The sequence below is a fragment of the Plasmodium vinckei genome (genome assembly GCF_900681995.1).
Source record: "Plasmodium vinckei vinckei genome assembly, chromosome: PVVCY_13".
NCBI lineage: Eukaryota > Apicomplexa > Aconoidasida > Haemosporida > Plasmodiidae > Plasmodium > Plasmodium vinckei.
The window spans coordinates 2,421,793-2,443,446 of record NC_051305.1 but is presented as its reverse complement, the minus strand read 5'-3'; the positions used below and the strand labels follow the sequence as shown (position 1 = coordinate 2,443,446).

Sequence of the window (21,654 nt, the reverse complement as noted above, 5' to 3'; positions counted from 1 at the left end):
TAATTCATATATTTTTATATAAAGGAATCAAAAACCACATTTTATCCTTCTTATTTTTCTTTTTATAATTTTTTTGTCAAAAAAAATGTATCTATATTTATATATATATTTACTCATTCATATATCTACATTTAAAAAAATGGAAAAATTATTATACATATATTCACGCATATGTTTTTTTTTCAAACACGACTCTGCATATTTTTAGTAAAAATTCCAGGAGATTATCCACATCATATTAATATATCCGTATATATATTTCCATGAAATATATTTAAATAAATAAATAACCAAAAATTACAACAATAAATATATATCTATATTTATGTATCTATGCTATGTATATATATTTTGATATTTTATCTTTTCAATTAAATATGCAACTATTGCATATGCAGAAGCTTGCATAATATTTTTTGAAATGATACATACTTCCTTTATATTATGTAACATATCCTTGTAAATTATGATATATATAATATTTTTTTTTCTTTATTTTTATGGCTACATAAAAATTGACATACATATATAAATGCTTATTTCCTTCTAATTATTTTGATTACATAAACATTTATTTTTTTAAAATTTGTTTAAATGTACTGCATTCGTATATTTTTTCGCTAGTCAAGTTTTTGACACTTTTTCACACATATAAAAAGAAAAAGAAAAATAATCAATGGGAAATATCAGGGGAAATGAAAGCGAAAAAACATACAATTTTATAACCCATTAAATGTCTTATTTTCCCCATATATATTGTATGCTATATATTTTTTTTCGGGGATTGCTTTATTCAAAGTATTTTTATATTTTGAATATAGTTAAAAAAATAAAATTAAGTTAAAGTATTTGTTACTTTTTCTGCAACATTTTTATACCTTCAAATTTCTTATAATACATATATACAATTATAAGAGTAAAGAAAAATATATTTTTTTAAATATGCATAATTATAACTGTTTAAAAAAAAGTTCAAAAATATCAAACCTTTTTTTTTGTCAATATGTATCCCCAACTTTAAACAAAAACCTTCTCATATCTTGTAAAGATATCAAAAGAAACAATCAAATATCAGACCATATTTATTTGGTTACATTAATTAGTAACACTAACAAGAAATATCAAACCTCACATATTTTTAATTCAATTAAAAATAAACATATTTTTTTGTCTTCCTATATTTTTCAAAAACAAACAAACAAAAAATTGTTAAATAATATATATAACAACCTAAATACAATTATTAACAAGAACAAAATTTTAATAAATAATTTATCAGAAAATAAAACAAGTACCAAATTACATTACAACTTTAATTACACTTCAAAATATACATCAAAAAATGATAGCTATAAACTTTTGTCAAACATACAATCGGGATATCCACTTATTTGTGCCTCCGATTCCCCTATATTAAATGATGAGTACACATTTATGATTCAAAATGTTACAAAAAATAAATTGAATAACAAAACAGACAACTTGTATAATTATAAAAATAATATATTTTATCAAAAAAATATTCTTTCCAACAAAAAATTAAATGACACACGATCCTATACCTTCTTAATCATTCGAAATAATTTCGGAACTAAAACAAAAAATGTAGATAAAAAGAGTGAAGAAAAAAATGTAGATAAAAAAAGTCAAGAAAAAAATGAACATAGTAATGAAAAAAATAAAACAAATATACAATTATACAACTATACAAATAATAATAATGAAAAAGACAATGATCCGTTAAGAAAATTTGAAAATATAGATGCAAAAGAGTTAGATACCATTTTACATAATTTAGAAAAAATTTACGAAAATAAAAATAGCAAAGTAAATATAAACATAAAAGTATTAGTATATCTATTTAAAAATTTTATATTTAAAAATAAAGAATTAAAAACAAAGATATTTCTTTCTTTTGCTTTTTTATTATGCTCAAAAATATCAATAATATATACTCCTATCCTTTTATCCTCATTTATTGAAAATGTAAATTTACAAACAAAATTATCAAACGATAGTTTGACTACACTATTTTCAAATGACCCTTGTGTTACTATATTATCAGCATATGTCTTATCCCGAGTTTTATCATCGACATTAAACGAATTAAGGAATAGTGTCTTTACTACTATAAGTCAACGAATATCAACATTTATAAGTAAATTGTTTTTTTATAAAATTCATAACTTAAATCTAAACTTTATATTATCTAAAAAAAATGGAGAATTATCTATGGTATTTAATAGAGGATGCAAAAGTATTACAAACTTGTTAAATGTAATCGTATTTCAAATTATTCCAATTATTTTAGAATTTATTCTTTATTTATATATATTATCATATAAAATACATTATAGTGTTTCTGCTGTCACATGCCTTAATATGCTATTATATATAATATTCACAACTTTAGTAACAAAAAGAAGAACTATTATTCGAAAAAATATGAACAAATCAGAACAAAATACATTCAATATATTTCTAGATTCTATACAAAATGTTGAACAAGTAAAATATTATACTAATGAATTACATGAATTAAATAAATTTATAAAAGAACAAAAAATATACGAAAAAGAAGCTATAAATGTTCAAAAATCTTTATCTTTTCTAAATTTGGGACAACAAATGATTCTTAATTTTAATCTATTTTTATGTTTATATTTAACTTACTTAAATATAGCCAATGATGTTTTCCCATTTAGTTATCTAATATTAGTAAATACTTTATTATTTCAGCTAGCTATGCCATTAAATATGTTCGGAACTATTTATCGAGAAACAAAATTAAGTTTAGTAGATATAGAATCTATGATTCAAATTTTGATTAAAAAAATGAAATCAATTAACCATGGCCATAAATATAATATTCAAAAAGGAGACATCATCTTTAACAATGTTACATTTAAATATCCACAAATTAATAACGATTCTTATCTCAAAAAAAATAATGTCGATGTAAATAATAAATCAATCCATAATATCAAACAAAATCCAGGAATAATAAAGTCTATTTGGAATTCCACTCTTATATTTTTTTCTAAATTTAAAACAAAGTCAGAAAAAATGAAAGAAAATATAAAATCAAATAATGATCTATATACCATTGAAAATATTAACAATATGAACCCCGAAATTAAAGACAATCTAAACAATGAACTTAGAAAAAATATAAACACCTCTTCTGATACTAATAATTCAGAAACAAAAAATAATTATATTTTTCAAAATTTTTCATGCCATATTAATGATGGGGAAAAAGTAGCTATAGTAGGAAAAAGCGGGTTAGGAAAAAGTACATTAATAAAATTGCTATTAAAATTTTATGAAATAGAATCAGGAAACATATATATAGATAATAAAAATATACAAGATATCAATTTATATACACTAAGAAGAAATATATCTGTAGTACCTCAAGATACTATATTATTTAATAATACAATTTCTTACAACATAAAATATGGAAATTTTCAATGTACTGATAAAGAAATGATTGAAGCATCCATTAAAGCGGAATTACATGATAAAATTTTAAACATGGAAAATAAATATGATACTATTGTTGGTGAAAGAGGTACTAAATTATCAATCGGTGAAAAACAAAGAATATGTATAGCTAGATCTTTTTTAAAAAATTCTAAAATTCTTATTCTCGATGAACATGCTAGTAATCTAGATAATGAAAATAAAAAATTAATAGAAAAAGCTTTACATAAATTATGCTATGGAAAAACTACTTTTTTCATTACTCATTTAATGGATAATTTACAAAATATGGATAAAGTTATTTATTTCTCTGGAAAAAATATTTATGTAGGTAAACATTCTGACCTTATGAATCAAAATGAAGCATATAAAGAATTCTACAACTCAAAAAATAATATAATTTAATGATATAGAAAGAGAATATTAAAATTTTATATAATTATACAAAACATATTTCATAAATTATCCATGTTTTATTTATTTTTTTTTAATAAACATAGTTTGTTATTTTTATAAACTTATACATATTTTTCACGATGCTGATTTGTTAGTTATGTAGTTGCTATGTGTATATATCCAACACATATATACTACCTAAATTTGTTTATAAAAAATTATATTTTTTTCTTATATTTTGTTATTCATTGTTTATTGTATTTTTTATGTTTTGGTTAAAATTAAAAAAAATAAAATCTTATATTCACAAAGACACAAAATGCGTGAATAAGCTTACAAACCATATTTATATAAATATGTGTGTGTTATATATACCTGTATATTTTTTTGAAAAATGATTAAAAAAAATTAATAAAACTTGTATAAACAAAAGTAAAGAATTGTAAATATAAATATGCATATATATGGATATGTAACAAAATTATTGGGACATTCCCCATTTTAATAATTACATACAAAAACAATCATAACACTATAAATGTGCTACCATGCCAATTTATTAAAAATGCCAATCTTATGTTTTCTTTTTTACTGAAAAATCAAGCATTCCATATTTTTTGTGGTAAGGCATTAAAGAAGGTCTTCCAATAACATCAACATTTTTCAGTGTATATAAATCAAACTCAAGATTTTGAAAAGAATAAAAAGTAATACACCCCAACCCTTGAATATGAATATCATAACTACTATTATCTATATTTATATATGGATTATTTATATTAAAATAACATTTTTTAAAATCATTAATTTCATTAAATCTGTCAACTGTAAATGGTGGATAAAGATATCCACTTTGGATTCTCTTCTTCAGAAATTCTTTTGGATCTTTTGAAAATCTTTTTCTTTTTATAATTGGAATTTTATCAGACATAAAAAATGACATTATAGAATAATATTTTTTTATATTTAAAATATTAATATATACTAATCCACCAATAAATATATAATCATTTTCATTAATATAAATTGAAGGAATTTTTTTTTTTAATTTTGTACAAACTACATATTTCATCTCATCAAAATTTAAATAAGACAAAATCGAATTATTTGAAATTATACCAGGAGTATCATTTATCGTTAAATTATTATTTAATTTTATTTTTATATTTTTTAATGTTGTACCTGGTATAATACTGCTACTGATTAAAAAATTGTTAAAACCATTATTCATATTTTTTTCTTTTTTTAAACTTTTTAGTAAATAATTTATAAGTGTAGACTTACCACTATTTGCATTCCCTACTATATATAAATTCACATTTTTAGGATTTTTTTTTTTTCTTGTCTTTCTTTCATATTCTTCTAATATTTTTTTATTCTCATCATTTTCATATAATTCACTCATAAAATCTTTATATTCCTCATTATGGTTTCCAATTTCTTTATATTCTTCATTATCGTCTCCAATTTCTTTATCTTCTTCCTCCATACCCTCCTCATTTTCTTCGTCAACTTCTTCAGTGTCTTCCTTTTTTTTTTTTTTTTTTTTTTTCATAAAGGCATTTTTACTTCGCATATAGGCAGTGTAAATTAATTTTTTCACATTATAACCAGTTTTTGCACTTACTAAAAATATATTATTAAATAATATATTTATTTTATGGCTTTTCAAAAAATTATGAATATACGTTTTAACAGTAAATTCTTTATACCCCTTTAGTAGATCTATTTTATTAATACAAAAATAAAACCCTTCAACTTTTTTTTTATCTGAATGAAGTTTTTTATAAATTTTAAATAATTTTTGTAAATTTGAATATATATATAAATCTAAAATATCAACTATATATATAATAAAGCATTTCTTTTTAAAAATATTTATAACATATTTTTCAAAATCATGTGCACTTATTTCATTGTTATTACTATAGTTAATTATTAAGTTATTTTTTATGCTATTTTTATATTTCAAATCAAAACATCTTTCACATATATACGGCTTGTTATCCACCATTTCGTTTTGACTATCCTTCATTTGTTCTTCTTCTATATACTCCATTTCTGTGCTATTTGCACCTTCTTCATTTGTTTCACTTTGCCTTTGAATGTGCTCCTTTGTTGATTTCATAATTTCTTCGAACTCTAGTTTATACTTGTCGTCAGTATTTTCATTTTTCCCTTTTTCATTTTCTTCATATATCTCTTTTAGTATACTATCTTTATCTGAATTTTCTTCATCAGTCATTACTTTTTCATATATATGATTTTTTAAATACCCCAATCTTTTTTTATCTATTGTTTGAAATGATATACCACAACCGACACATGTATCATTGCTTATTTTTATCTCTGCTTTCATATCCTTAAAAAAATTATTAATTTTTTCTTTTTCTTCTTTTTTTTTTTCAATATTCGCCTTATTCTCAGTTCCTATTATGTCTGATCTACGCATGTGCATATTATTATCTTGTAATAGTTTCTTTATAGATTCATCAAGTTTGATTTCCTCCATTTTACTTATTCCTTCATTCAAATTTGGGGGCTCATTGTAATTAAACTCGTCTCTTTCTTCTTCATTAATATTATTGACGTTATCAAACTTTCTGCTTTTCCCACCTTCCCTTTCTTCATTTGTAAAATGCTTAATCGCACCATCTAAATCCACAATGTTAATATGCTTTTTTATATTTTCCTTCATATTCTCTAAACTCAAAAAATCGTTTATTTTTTTTTGTTTCTCTATCATTTTTTTAAAATAATTTTTTTCCACCACATTTGGTTTTTCAATTTTTTCCCCCTTTTCAATATATTCTTTATTTTCATTTTTTTCCCCCTTTTCAATATATTCTTTATTTTCATTTTCCCCCCCCTTTTCAATATCTTCTATATTTTCATCTTTTAATTTTATAATATTATTAAAATTTTCAAAATCTATCAACTCTTTATCTATTTTTTTACTAAAATCTGTATCATCCTCATCTTCCACTAAATTTGTAAGATAACTATTTTCATTTTTTTTCTTATTTTCTTCTAGACTTTTTTCTCTATTTTTTCTTTTGTTTTTTTTATTATCATCAATGATTGAGTAAATAGGAATCCCATTCCTCCATTTTTCACCACCAAAATTTATCCCTTTTCGAGCATCAAATATATTTGACTCAACATTTTTAATAAACCTATATTTTTTTAATCTACATTTTGATGTTATAGGGAATACAAATAATTTTGAAATTCTATTACTTTTAATATTTCCATCTTCATCTTTTCCAAATAAATTAATGTATCTACTCTCGACTTTACATTTGTCTAAAATTTTGTTTACACTAAATAATTCATCCTTCTCATCAAATGTATAATTATTTAAAAATTCTTTAGAAGATAAAAATGAAAACTCCTTGTTTTCTTTTTTTATTTTTATTAAATAATTTAAAATATTTTTACTAAAATAACAGTCAAAAGATTTTAAAGTATTTATTAAATCATCAATATTATTTATTACTTTTCTATTATTTATATATATATTTAAATTAAATGAAATAAAATCATTATTAAAGAAATTTTCATCATTACTTAATAAATCATAAATATTTTTATTTGTTTTTTTTAAATCTTTTTCGCTACTAACTATTTGGTTGTATCTATCACTTGTAATTAATATCTCTTCTTTATCTGAATAATTATAATTTTGTAGAAAATTGTATTTTTTTTTTTCATCAACTTTGTCATTATTTTTATCTTTTTCGAACATTTTAATATCAAACTTATTTAATTCATAAAAATGTAAATCATTATCCCATATTCTTAAATAAGTATATAATAATTCCCTTTTATCTTTTTCTTCTATATTATCATAATTTATTTTTTTATTTATTTCTTTTATTATTTTCTGTTTTTTCTTATATCGTTTTTTATATGGAAGAGAATATAATTCGAATAAATTTATGTTTTCTATAAACTTTAGACTATCCTCACTTAGTTTATTTTTTTCATCACTATCAATAATATTATCATTAGGCTCTTTTCCTGTGTTTATCATTTTTATTTTCCCCAAATTTTCCAGATTTTCCAAAATTTTCAAATTTTCCACATCATATACTATAACACCTATATCCGTTCGAAATTCACATTTATACTTATTATCATAAATAAATTTTATTAAAATTATATCACTTTTATCTTCTTTTTGATCTTCCTTTTTTTCCTTCTCTAAATTATCACAATTTTTTATTAAAATGTAAGAAAGTGAATTTATTTTCTCGCCCTCTCCATCATCATTCCGTCCATTTTCATCCTCCTCATTTTCATTCCTTTCACTATCATCCTCCTCATCTTCATTCCTTTCACTATCATCCTCCTCATCTTCATTCGTTTCACTTACATCCTCCCAACTTTCATCATCATCACCATCATCATCATAATCACCACCATCACCATCGTCATCATTTGAGGGGTCTAACTCGAGTTTCCCTCCATATTTATTGTCCTTCTTCCATTTTGCAATTTGGCTGTTTTCTCTTTTTTTTTTTTTTTTTTTCTTCTTATCTTTATTCTCTACAGTTTCATTTTCCATTAGATCACTTATATCGTCATCATCATAAAGTATGTTTTCTACTTCCTCAATATTTCGTCTCTCTTCTAAAGCATTAAAATTATGCATATAATCATTAAATGTTTTTGCATTTCTTACATTAATTTTTTTTTTTTTTAAAGTTTTTTCTTCTTCTTCAACAAATTTTTGAAGTTGTATAACATTTTCCTTTTCTTTACATTTATCAAAAAGTGCTTCATTTAAAACCTTGTGTATTTTTTGTATATCAATATTATGTTTTATAAAAATATTTTTATAAGTTTTTTTTCCAAAAAATAAATCGATATATGGTTCTATTTCATTTAATTCCATGGTATTATATTCTAATTTTTTAATATACTCATTTAATTTTTCATCTTCTTCTTTTGTATTTTTATTGTCTATATCTATGTTTACTTCTTCTACATATTCATCATCTTCAAGCTCATCATTTGTCTTATTTTTTTTTTTTTTATATTTTTTTTTTTTTTTTTTCGTAATTTCCTCATTAACATCATATTCAAAGTTTACCAACTTCAATATGTTCATAACACTATAATCAAAGGAGTAATCAAAATTTTCTGTTTTTTTTTCTTCTTTGATTTTTAAATATTGAATTACTATATTTGTACATATACATGCTAAAATTGATATTAATTCACTTTTTTTTAGTCTATCATTTTCATTAAAATTATCTTTAAAAATACTATCAAATGTTGCTGAACAAATTCGGCTGTTTCGATTTAAGCTACACCCTTTATTTTTATATTTTACAGGAACATAAAAACATTTACCACTGTTCTGATCATCATATTGTGTATCCAACTTATCTAATTCCCCTTCATTAGCTAAAAAAAAACACGCTGGAAATTTCTTATCTACATGTTTATATTTTCTTCTACCATTTTGATATCTTTCATTATATTCCTTACTTTTTAATTTTGTAAAAAAGTCTCTCTTTTTACCAAGAGCTTTTATTTTCTTACTACCATTTATATCAAAGTTATTTAAATTGTTTGAATTATAACTTAAGAAAAATAAATTTTCAAAAAATTTTCTTCTTATATAATATGAATTACATTTTGTGTATATAAAACAAATATTAATTGTGAAAAACAAAAGCAATTTTAAAAACATTATAACACAAAAATAGAAAAAACATACACCAAAAAAGATAAAAATATATAATCCATAAACAAGCTGATCAAAAAAAAAAACAACAATCTCATAAGTGTACAATAATTTTATTTTTCAAATTAATAGAGAATCCTAAAAAAAAGAAAAATATGTATGTCATGTGCTTAATCATCAATCCTATTTTTATGCAAAACAAATACCCATAAAAATTTAATCGCATATAAATATGATATACCTACTGAAATATCCATACATATAATTATAAAAAAATATATTTAAATTTTATCAAAGTTATTATATAAAAAATATATATTTTTTTTCCATATCTGTAATTATATTTTCCATAAATATGAACTAAAAAGTATTTCATAAATATTTAAATATCCTATTTTTAATTAAAAAAAAATGAAGTATGGCTAAGCGTGGAAAGAAAACTGACAAAACTCAAAAAAATGAAAACCAATCAGAAAATAAATTAGAAAATAAACAAATTAAAGAAGAAAATAATTTAAAAAAGAAACAGGAAGAGTCACCTAAAAAAAATGATATTGAAAAGATAAGCCAAACAAAAGTTATAAATACCCATGAAGACATAATAAAGCAAACAGAAATTACGAAATTCATTACAAAACAGCCAAATAATATTGAATCAAAAAAAAATTTAGAAAACTTATTGGCATATTATGATTCCAGTGATGAACAAAATGATCAAGTAGAACCAAGCGAAGAAAAAATTAATCCTCAAACTAAAAACACAGCAAGTAGTAGTGAAGATAGTGAAGATGGAGAAAGTAGTGATGATATTCAAAACTCTGATCATGATATGTACAGTAATAATAAAAAGCATAATGAAGATACAAACAAAAGTACTATAGAAGAAACAAATCAAAATAATTCAATCAAAGATGATACAAAATTAAAAAATCATGAACATAATAAAATAAACGAAGAAAAAAATACAACCACCAATCCTAGTCCCAATAAAGAAACACATAAAATAAATCAAAATCATATGATAAATTATAATAATATGCCAATGGCAATGCCACTCAATAATATAAACAATGCATATCAAAATTATCCTACTAATATGCTATACCAAGATTATAATTACCCCACAAATTTTGCAAATAATAATTACCTTCAAAACTACCAAGCAAATTATAACAACTACTACAATACAATGTATAGTACAAATTACCATTCAACCTTCCCCAACTACCCTCAACCAACAAATAATACCTCCCAAATAAATGTAAATAAAAATTTCGATAAATTATTTAATAATCAATATTTTTCAAAAGATAATAAAAAAATTAATGCCGAATTTAAAAATATTCCAGTAATAAATCAAAAAGAAATATTAAAAGATTGGAAACCTACAATTGTAGAAGAAGAAAAAAAAAGTAAAAAATATGACATAAAAACAAAAGTTTACAACCCAACAAATAATACATTTGATAAAGTTATTATTCATGGAAAAAATCAAAAACGAAAACATCAAATAAATTGGCTAGCCAAAGAAGCTGTTGAAAAAGAATATGAAATATTACAAAAGGTTAATCACAATAAGCGACGAACAACAAATGATAAATATGGATGGTAAAGAATTTCTACAACATTCTAAATTAATTTATTTTTTTAACATATTTATTTCATTTTTTCTTATATAATCAATTTGTTTTGGATATTCCCTATAAAATATTTATCTCTCCTTTTAACCCTACATTATTTATTCCGTGTATTGTTGAAAGTTTTACTTTTTCACACTATGCATATGTGTGTGTAATCCCTTCATAACCTTTGAAACCCTATATTTTTTTAGTAAAACTTGTTATTTTTTTAAATTTTGAGAACAACAAAATTGGAAAAATGACCAATGAATGCAAATATTTTATACACACATCCTCATTTCCTTAACAAAATGTAATTATTGTTTTTATTATAAATATATAAAATTTATCATTTAAAAAAATTGTTTTTTTAAATATCAAGTTAACAACTCTTGAAAGAAAAATAACAACATATGACCGTTATTATTTAAAAAAATATACAAAAAAATATACAAAAAAATATACAAAAAAATATATATATGCGCAATTAACACAACATAATGAATTGAAAAAAATAATACTCACCCATATATATAGTATATACTACTTCCTTAAACATTATAAATAATTTTTAATAAACTAATTGTCTATAGCAATGTAGACAATGGTAGTACCAAATATACATTAAAATTAATACTTATATTATATATATATGTATTTTTTTGATTTTATTTTAATAATTAAATTTATAACAAAAGTTTTAATTAATAATCAACTATACAAAAAATCAATAAAATTAAAAAATTGGAATAATAAGAAATGTACCAATATTTATGCATAAAATAGTACACACTTTTAATAATCTTCATTTATATTTACTTAAAACTGAATTTATTTCATTTTTTTTCTTTATCTTATATACTAAAAAATAATAATATTAATATGTTATAATTTGTTTAATTCTGTAATGTGTAATAAATTTTATTGTTCTCGCATTTCAGCCATTTATTATATCCTCAAAAAAATCACCATTTTTTATTCGGTTGAAATTTCTTTCTTGTTTTATCAACCCATTACAAATATAATTTATAAACATATTAATTATATAATTAATTTATATTATTCAATTTTCAAATTTACTAAGTAAATGTTTATAAAATGCTAATATCTCTTGAGACTCATACATTATGTGATTATCTATTTCTAAAGCAGGCACACGAAGTTTACCTCCTTTTGTTTGTAACTCATGATAAAATTTACTTCTCTCAACTGAATCTTCCTTATTTATATTTTTTAATATAACAACAATAGGTTTATCGGTTTTTATCAAATCCTCTAATTTACTATCTTCATCCATATCTACCATTTCAACATGCTCATTACCTTCTAAAGCATCCATTATTAAAGAGCAATAAGAGCAAATAGAACTATGGTAAATATAAGTTATATATTGCTTTTTAGGTGTTTTATCTATAATACTTATTAATTTTGTAGAATCTTTAATTACTGGTAGCTTATTTATTTTAGAATTCCTATTCGAATTTCTACCTCTACTTTCTATTAATCCTAAAAAGGATAACACTATAACGATTAAAAATATTAATTTTCTCATTGTAATATATTTGATAAAGCAAAAAAAAGAAATAATAAATAATCGTAAATTATCTTAAATTATATATAATAAAAAATATATGTAATAATAAATTTTAATCAAAATTTATATTAAAAATTATTTCATGTAGACTCACACTAATTTAATTATATATAGATAAAAATCAAAAAAAAAAAATCGTACCTGTTTTTTTTTCCTTAATACATAGAAATCGAGCTAAAAATAAAATAGCAATAATAGCAATGTACTTTGAAATTTTTTTCATCCTTAAAAATCTATAACGTAAAAAATAATAAATTTAACCAATAAATTAATTTTTTTTATATTTATATATCATTGCTACACAAATCCCAATATTTCAGGCACATTAAATTATTCTTTTTACACTTATAAATAACTACTAAATTTTTAACATAAAATTATCAATTTATATATTATATCAACCTTTTTAAAATATTACTTAATTTTATTATACAATACAAATTATTAAGCTAAACATTTTTCCCATTATTTACGCAAGTCGAAATATATACACCCTTTCAATATATTTTCTCATATACAATATATTAAAAAAATAGTCTTAGCATAAATAATATCTTATGTGTAAAAAAAAATTACATAATAATTTTTTTTCGTTAGTAATTTTATTTTTTAAAAAGGCTAACCATTTTTTCTTTTTGAAATTATTTAATTTTTCGAATCTCAATCGAATATAGTATCGATTTATTTTCTATATTTATATATTCACAATTAGTTAGTAATGAATTAAAGTTAATAAATAAAAGTACTACACCCCTACTTGGCACAAAGGAAAAAAATCAATGTAAAAATGTTGAATATCTCTGTATTATATATAATTAAATGTATACACATATTATTATCCTCAAAAAGTAAATAAAGTAAAGAAAAGGTTTTTATACATGTTGTTTTACCACACAATAAATAAATAAAACGTTTTAATTATACAATATGATAAACTGACACATAAACAAAATAAAATATATACTACCAAACAAATTAAACCACAATAATTTTAACACCATCTTGTTCTTTCCAAACCTTACTAAAATCATAAAATTAATGAAATAAACGGACTAAAAGAAACTCAATTTCACACACAATTCATTCTAATGATGATAAAAAAAAAATCAATATACATATTTAAACAACTGCCACTTAACATGTCATAATATTTCTAAAATTGTTTTTCATTTTTTTTTTTCACGTCTTTCTATTCTTCTCTATGAACTAGAAAATTTACTCATTTCCCTATCTACGCATATCACCACTAAAAGAATAATTACTACCTATATTTTCTCCCATGTTATTTAATTCATTAGTAAAACTACGGTCGCTAATTTTTCTTTCATCATCTCCTAAATATTCAACAACATATGTGCTAATTCCATCAACTGATCCGACACTAGGACTTAAGTTTCTTGAGGGTGGTATACTATTGGAATTATTTAAACTTCTGTAATCATTACTTCTTATATTTTCTCGACTACCTGATTGGTACTTATATAATTGTTCTTTATTCTTAAATTCGTTTTTCATATCATTTATATATCCATAATTATTGTTTCCCTTACTTTTTTGAAATTGAGAATTGCGATCAAAATTCAACTGTTTCCCACTGTGTAATCTATTCGATGAATTTAAACCATTTCTTGTCATTCCACTTCTATTCCTACCTTTGACAATTATTTCTTTTAAATTAAACGTAGAAACACCGTTACTATTATTATTCATCCCTTTTATTGGGTTACTCGAATGACAAACATTTTTTGAAAAGTTAAATGCCCCATTATTACTCATACCTATTTTATTATTACTATTCAAACTTTTCGTAAATTGTAATCCATTTGAATTTTTATTACTATGCCTATTATTATTTCGAGACATGCTTCTTGGAACTTGCCTCATATTATTTCGTACACCTGGGTTATAAGAAAAATCACAATTTTTATCGAAATCTATTTTATAATATTGGTTTGACGACATATTATTCCTATCAATTTTATTTATTCCATTAAAATTTATATTGTTAGATGAATAGCAAATATCACCACCATATTTTATATTTCCCATAAGATTACTTGCACTCATTGATCTTTGTAAGTTGAAGTTATTTTTATTTACTCTATTAAATAATTCATTTCTAATTATTGGATTCAATGAATTTATGTCTAATTTTCGAGCATATACTTCCCGTCTACCACTACGCATATCATTTTCAACATACCTAGGAACAATTGTATCATGTGTAACAATGTAAGGTTTATGTATAGGTATTTCTATCACCTTTTTACCTTCATACTTATATACGGGCTTAATTGTTTTTGAAACTGGTACAACTACAGGTCTATCAACATATTTATTTATGTATACTGGTTTATCTATTATTTTTATTTTAGGAACTTTTACTGGAACTGGAATATCTATAATTTTTGGAATATTTTTTACTAATTCAATTGTTTGCACTTTAGGAACATATCTAATCTTTTCTATTGGAATATCTCGATATTTAATTATTGGAACATAATTCGGTTCTTCAATTATTTTTTTAACAGGAACTTTAACTTTTTTTATTATTTCATTTGGTATTTCCACTATCTTCTTTACTGGTACTGTTTTTATAACTTCCCCTATATCATCATAACTTTCATATTTGTCGACTATTTTTATTACAGGAACTTCAATATACTTTGGTATTATTTTTGTTTCAATTTTATTCTTATATACAAGTCTTTCTTTCACCTCTTCCTTTTCTACAACCTTTACAATTTCTTGCAACTCAGGAACTTCGACTATTTTGTCTCGAAAGTGTAATTCAGGTACTTCTATTTTAGTTTCAACATATTTGTTAATTGGCTTCTTTACTACCTTTTCTACTTCTTTAATTTCATATTTATTCACATATTTGTTAACTTTATGTATTACTGGAACCTCGACAATTTTTTCAACTATTTCTACTTCACGGTACTTGGGAATTTTTATTGTTTCAAATCCTTCATGCACTATTTTTTTATCAACAACATGGGAACTGTGAGTTGCTCTGGAATAGTCAGTGTGCGAACTAACTTTTTCAGATATTGTAACATCATTTTTTCTCACTTCATTTTCCAATATCGTATTTGTAGGCTTTAATAATTTATTTTCGATTTCTACTGTAGGTTCCTTAATCATACAATTACTAGATTCATTATTAATATGCTGACCATTACTATTATACATATCTAAATTTATTTTATTATCATAAACATTTCCAACGCCTGTAACTCCAAAATTAGATGCCCCTAAAGTTGACATAGGTAATGATGTACTTCCATTAATTATGTAATTTGAATTATCAATAACATTTTTGGTGCTATTATTGTCTATTGGTGTATAACTATTATACATATTTGTAAAGTCCATTTCATTCGTTATATATGGATTGCTATATAATTCATGTAAAGGCTTACTATATGCTTCTATGTCTTTATACTTATTTTCTATATTATTAAAATTTGAGTGAGCTGCGGTAAAATTTTCCTTAATTAATGAATTATTATTCCCATATAAATCAATATTATTACTAGTAGGACTGATCAAATTGCTGCTAAAATTACTATTATTATATGTAGGCAAAGTGTAGCTATTGTAATTACCAGCCAGATATGGGTTAAAACTGTTAGTGTAATTATTGAAATTCTTCTCGGGTATATTCAAATTATTATTCATAAAAAATTTCAAATTCTCTTTGTTAATAGCTTCTAAATAATTATCATTATACAAATTGACGGTGTTATAATTTGCACCAACAATAGAAGATGATTTAAATGTATCAGGTATATTGCAATAATCTAATTCGTTTTTTAAATAATTACTTTTGTTATCATAATATGGATATGGCAATGTACTATTAACAATAATATCACTACGTAAATTATTTTCAGTATTTATCAAGTTGCCTTTTTTAAATGGTATTATATGAGATAAATTTGTTATATTCCCACCAATTGGTATATCTGTTACGTTCTTCAAAAATTTTTTATTATTTTCTTTAAAATTATGTATTGCTTGATTTTCACTTTGTATTTGATTGCTGATACCTTCTTGAGGCTTTCCACTATATACTCCAAAGTTATTTTCTATCTTATTATAAATTATATTGTCACCTAAATTGATGTCTTCTCTTTTCAAATCTCCTTGTTTTATGTTATTATATGAAACTGTGTTGTTATCCTTATTAAATTCAGTCACTTTATTTATTTTGTATGAATTTTTTTTATTAGATTTTGCCGAAAAATTTTTCAAATGCGATTTACTGTTACGAACAAATGAGTCAGTATTATCAACATTTGAAATTTTTGTATTTGATTTTTTCAATATATTTAAATTAATGTTGCTGCTGCTGTTTGAATCTTCTTCTCTATCTTCAGATGAATCCTATAAAAATGTAAAAATATTACTCGAAATTTATAAAAATTTAAATGACACACATATATATGCAAAAAAGGAAAAAAACACGCCACACCGACATGCTTGTACATATATAAATATTTATTATCCATGCATTTATTATTACACAAAATTTTGTAGACGTAACAGAATCTTTCGACAACTTTTTTTCTAATAATGCCCTACTCTATAAAAAAATTAAAAAAATGATAAAAAATATTACTAAATGGGTTTTCAGAAAATATAAATAGATTATGAGAAAATAATTGATATATATCTTAACAAAATAACGAAAATAAAAGAATATTTACTTCTTCTCGCTTTGTTCTATTTGTTTTTATGGTATTTTTCAGCATATTGATAATTCAGCAGTTAATGGATATCTTAAGCATTCAACAGTGCACCCAATGTACAAAGATACACATATACATACACATATATATAATATTAAAACAAATTAATATACTTAATTCTAATATGTTATAGGATTATTTTATATATTTTTGAAATGTCTACTTTTTTATGATTTTATAGAACATTGCTGTCTATTCGGAAAAATATCATTATATATATGTATTTTTCAACAAAACTCTAGTAACTATTTAATGATTTATACAGCGATGTTGTACAATAAACAAAAAATAATAAATAAACAAAAAAACAATAAACAAATAATACAAAAAATAAATAAAATAAAACAAAATAATGAATATAGTATAACAAAATAATAAAATATTTCACATACACAACGTCTTTTTTAAATGGAAAAAATAAATATGAAAATATATTATATTAAAAAAAAAAATTTATTATTATGGCTTTTTTTTATCGATATTTTTTTAAATAGGCAAGAACAATTCTCAAAAAAAAATATATTATATATAACATATAAAAATTAGCGTGTTGCCTTATTAAAAATTATGGTTATTATATTAATCTCCAGTACTACATATATTTTTTTAACTTTTTTTTTATTACATTAACAAAACAGCTAAAAATTATACACACAACTAAAATTATGATTTGTTAATAAAAAAAAATTCTAAATGTTGGTTGTTGTAAAAAAAAAAAAAATGTAGAAAAAAATTTGTTCATAAAAATTAATGATTAAATATTAGTTAAAACTAACTAAAATTAAAATTTTGTAATATATATATTTATTTATTTATATTACTAAAATATAACTTTCATTTTTTATATTTTTGTATTCGTGCATCCTTCAATATATATATATTAATGAACATAAAATTTTTCTTTTATATATATAATACAACTGTACTATATTTTTTATTTTTTATCAATGTTACAAATATATTCAATAAATATTTAATAGATGATATATTTTTGTTTTGTTACAAAAAAATAGTATTTATAACATACAATTTTGTAGTCACGGTAAATAAAAATAGATAAACCATTGTTACCTATAGAAATATTTGTGAAAATATAGAAAAAAAAAAAACATAATTCAAATGTTTTTGAATAAGTGTGTGTGTGACAAAAAAATCAAAAGAAATTAAATTTAACAATTTTACTTTGTTATTAAAATCTCTTATTTATTTCTCCACACCCCAACAATAACACTATATATGTAGAAAAATTCTAATTCCCTCGGTGTTCCAAATATATATATATGTAAAAAATTATTTTCCAAAATTCCAAATTTTTTACAATGTTAATTTTGTAGTACATTGATTTAATATTTATCTATATTTTTTTACAATATAAAAATATACTTTAACTGTTTTAGCCAATTTTTCACACACCACATTTTTTTTATTTATACGTAGGAAACATTACTCTTGTTTTTTTATTTATTATTGTCCTTTTAAATATAAATATATATTACATACATATAGCAGTTCCCATTTATTGTAACGTCACATAAATGTACTTTTAATTATCGTTTTATACATATAGGAAAATATTAATTTAATTCCATAAGTTATTAAAAGTTGTTTAAATTTGTTCACGTGCTCCTTTAATAGCAAAAAATAAATAATAATAAAATAACACAATAGGAAAATAATAAAAAAAAATATGTATATATAACAAAATGGTAATACGTTTTAATATTACGAAATTTAAAGTGAATATTAAACTACACAATTTATAATAAAAAAATATATTATCATTAAACAATTTTGATGATAGCATAGCAACTATGCAATTTTTAGGTAGAAAATATTAAAAACAAAATAATCTACATTATATCTAATCGTCATTCCGCAATTAGAATTAATTTACTTTCTAATTTCATGCTGCCTAGCACATGAAAGCGTATGCATATTTTAATACATTTGTTTATATACTTATGTGCAACATTAGGCAAATATCCCCAGATAAGTATAGAAATCCATTTTATTATGTTTTTTGTTTACGCTTTCATATAATGCCTTAACATTAGGCATGTGCTTTAATAACACCACAAAATTCTTCGTTTTCCACATTAATACAATTATTACTACAATAATACTATATTATTATGGATGTTATATTTACGTTCTTATTGATACTATTATAACCATATATATATATATATATATTCCCCATAATTATAACTCGCCAATGTAAATAAGCTGTAAAATATTATATATACATTACAATGCGAGAAATTATGAAATTCTGGGAAAGTATAAAATGGTAGGTAAAGAAACGGTAATGTGCTTACATTAAAAAAGTAATAAAAAATATAAACAAATTCGAAACAATTATAAATAAAAATGAGATAAAGATTATGATTCTAATAATTCTTTATTAACGGCTTTATTCCATTCTTTCATTTTTTTGCTTCGACTCTTACTGTCCATATTGGAATTAAATGTGCATTCCTTATTTCTTATTAAACTTTTAACACTATCTAAATCTTTCCATAGTTTAATTCCCAAACCAGCTAATACAGCAGCGCCAAGAGCAGTTACTTCCTCATATTTCGATACTTCAATTTGTGTATTTAATATGTCTGCATTAAATTGCATGAAGGCTTTATTTTTAGTCATACCTCCATCACATCTCAAAAGATGAATCATTTCTATATTCATATCAGATGTTAATGAGTTTACTATTTCACTTAATTGGAAAACTATACCTTCTAATAAGGCTCTAACAATATGAGCCCTGCTTGTATTAAAAGACATGCCACTTATACATGCTCTAGCATCTGACCTCCATCTTGGAGCAAATAAACCACCAAAAGCTGGAACAAATACAACTCCTTCAGTGTCTTTACAATTTTCCATAATTTCACTTACTTCAGACGTGTTTTTAACTAAATTAACATTTTCTAACCATGATACACCCGATCCAGCTGTACCTATTGAACCTTCAAGAGCATAATTTGGTTTATCATCGTCGTTAAATTTATAACAAACTGTTGTGATTAATCCACAAGAAGAATATACAATTTTTTTTCCTGTATTAACTAATAAGAAAACACCAGTTCCATATGTACACTTTGCTTCTCCTTCATCAAAAATTGCCTGACCTATACATGCACTTTGTTGGTCACCTATACAACCACTAATTGGAACATTTAAATATTCAGGTACCTTTTCTGATTTTACTGAACCAAAATTATAACAATTACTTTTTATTTCAGGTAAAGAAGACATATTACTAATACCAAACATTTTACACATTTCTGGATCCCATTGTAATGTTTTGATATCCATTAAAAGGGTTCTAGATGCATTTGTTACATCTGTATAACAATTGCCTTTAGTTAAATTATAAATCAACCATGTATTTATATTTCCAATCATAGCTGTACCATTTTTTACCTTATCCTTTATAGTTTTATTATTTTTTATTAACCATAATATTTTAAAAGCACTAAAATAGGTATTAAAGTATGTACCTGTTTTTTTCTGAAAATAATCATTATTATACTTTTTAGAAAATTCCGTAACAAGTTTTTCTACTCTTGTATCTAACCATACTATTGCGTTGTATAAAGGTTTACCAGTTTCTTTATCCCATATTATAACAGTTTCTCGTTGGTTAGTAATACCTATACATTTTATTACAACCTGTTTATATTTTTCTTTTAAAACACTCATTCCTTCATTCATTAATTTATATAAATTCTCAATAATCTCCTCTGGATCATGCTCATACCAACCAGGCTTAGAACATTTTTGCTCATGGTTTAAGCTGTTCATATGCAACACCTTTAATTCTTCATCAAAGAAGATCAACTTAGTGGACTGAGTACTTTGGTCTATACTTAATATTACATTCATTTTGTGTGTTTAATTTTTAAAAGATAAACAGAAAATTTTAAGTTATAATTTTATGGAAAACCTGGATAAAAAGTTAAATACAAATTATTTTATATATGAATCTTCAAATAAAAAATGAAAAAAATATTTTAACACAAAATGTATTAGTTAACATTCGGTATTTTTATTTGTGAAACACACTATACCACAAATACATAAAAAATATATAGGTAC

General features: G+C 22.4%; 6 protein-coding genes across 6 annotated transcripts; 2 read left to right on the top strand and 4 right to left on the bottom strand.

Annotated features, from left to right (window-relative positions):
• Positions 1 to 942: 942 nt before the first annotated feature.
• PVVCY_1306780 (ABC transporter B family member 6, putative) lies at positions 943 to 3,894 on the top strand (the record flags this gene model as incomplete). The annotated part of the gene is made up of 1 exon (XM_008624348.2): positions 943 to 3,894. The coding sequence occupies one exon, from the start codon at positions 943 to 945 to the stop codon at positions 3,892 to 3,894; it is 2,952 nt and encodes a 983-aa protein (XP_008622570.2).
• Positions 3,895 to 4,459: 565 nt separating this feature from the next.
• PVVCY_1306770 (conserved Plasmodium protein, unknown function) lies at positions 4,460 to 9,589 on the bottom strand (the record flags this gene model as incomplete). The annotated part of the gene is made up of 1 exon (XM_037634809.1): positions 4,460 to 9,589. One exon carries the CDS (start codon positions 9,587 to 9,589, stop codon positions 4,460 to 4,462), a length of 5,130 nt encoding a protein of 1,709 aa, XP_037490855.1.
• Positions 9,590 to 10,001: 412 nt separating this feature from the next.
• PVVCY_1306760 (conserved Plasmodium protein, unknown function) lies at positions 10,002 to 11,195 on the top strand (the record flags this gene model as incomplete). Its single annotated transcript, XM_008624346.2, has 1 exon — positions 10,002 to 11,195. One exon carries the CDS (start codon positions 10,002 to 10,004, stop codon positions 11,193 to 11,195), a length of 1,194 nt encoding a protein of 397 aa, XP_008622568.2.
• A 1,070-nt stretch (positions 11,196 to 12,265) lies between these two features.
• Positions 12,266 to 13,019, bottom strand: PVVCY_1306750 (conserved Plasmodium protein, unknown function; the record flags this gene model as incomplete). The annotated part of the gene is made up of 2 exons (XM_008624345.2): positions 12,266 to 12,723; positions 12,938 to 13,019. 2 exons carry the CDS (start codon positions 13,017 to 13,019, stop codon positions 12,266 to 12,268), a joined length of 540 nt encoding a protein of 179 aa, XP_008622567.2.
• Positions 13,020 to 14,023: 1,004 nt separating this feature from the next.
• PVVCY_1306740 (inner membrane complex protein 1f, putative) lies at positions 14,024 to 17,556 on the bottom strand (the record flags this gene model as incomplete). The annotated part of the gene is made up of 3 exons (XM_008624344.2): positions 14,024 to 17,188; positions 17,328 to 17,387; positions 17,512 to 17,556. The coding sequence occupies 3 exons, from the start codon at positions 17,554 to 17,556 to the stop codon at positions 14,024 to 14,026; spliced, it is 3,270 nt and encodes a 1,089-aa protein (XP_008622566.2).
• Positions 17,557 to 19,935: 2,379 nt separating this feature from the next.
• Positions 19,936 to 21,441, bottom strand: PVVCY_1306730 (glycerol kinase, putative; the record flags this gene model as incomplete). The annotated part of the gene is made up of 1 exon (XM_008624343.2): positions 19,936 to 21,441. One exon carries the CDS (start codon positions 21,439 to 21,441, stop codon positions 19,936 to 19,938), a length of 1,506 nt encoding a protein of 501 aa, XP_008622565.1.
• Between the last annotated feature and the right edge of the window lie 213 nt (positions 21,442 to 21,654).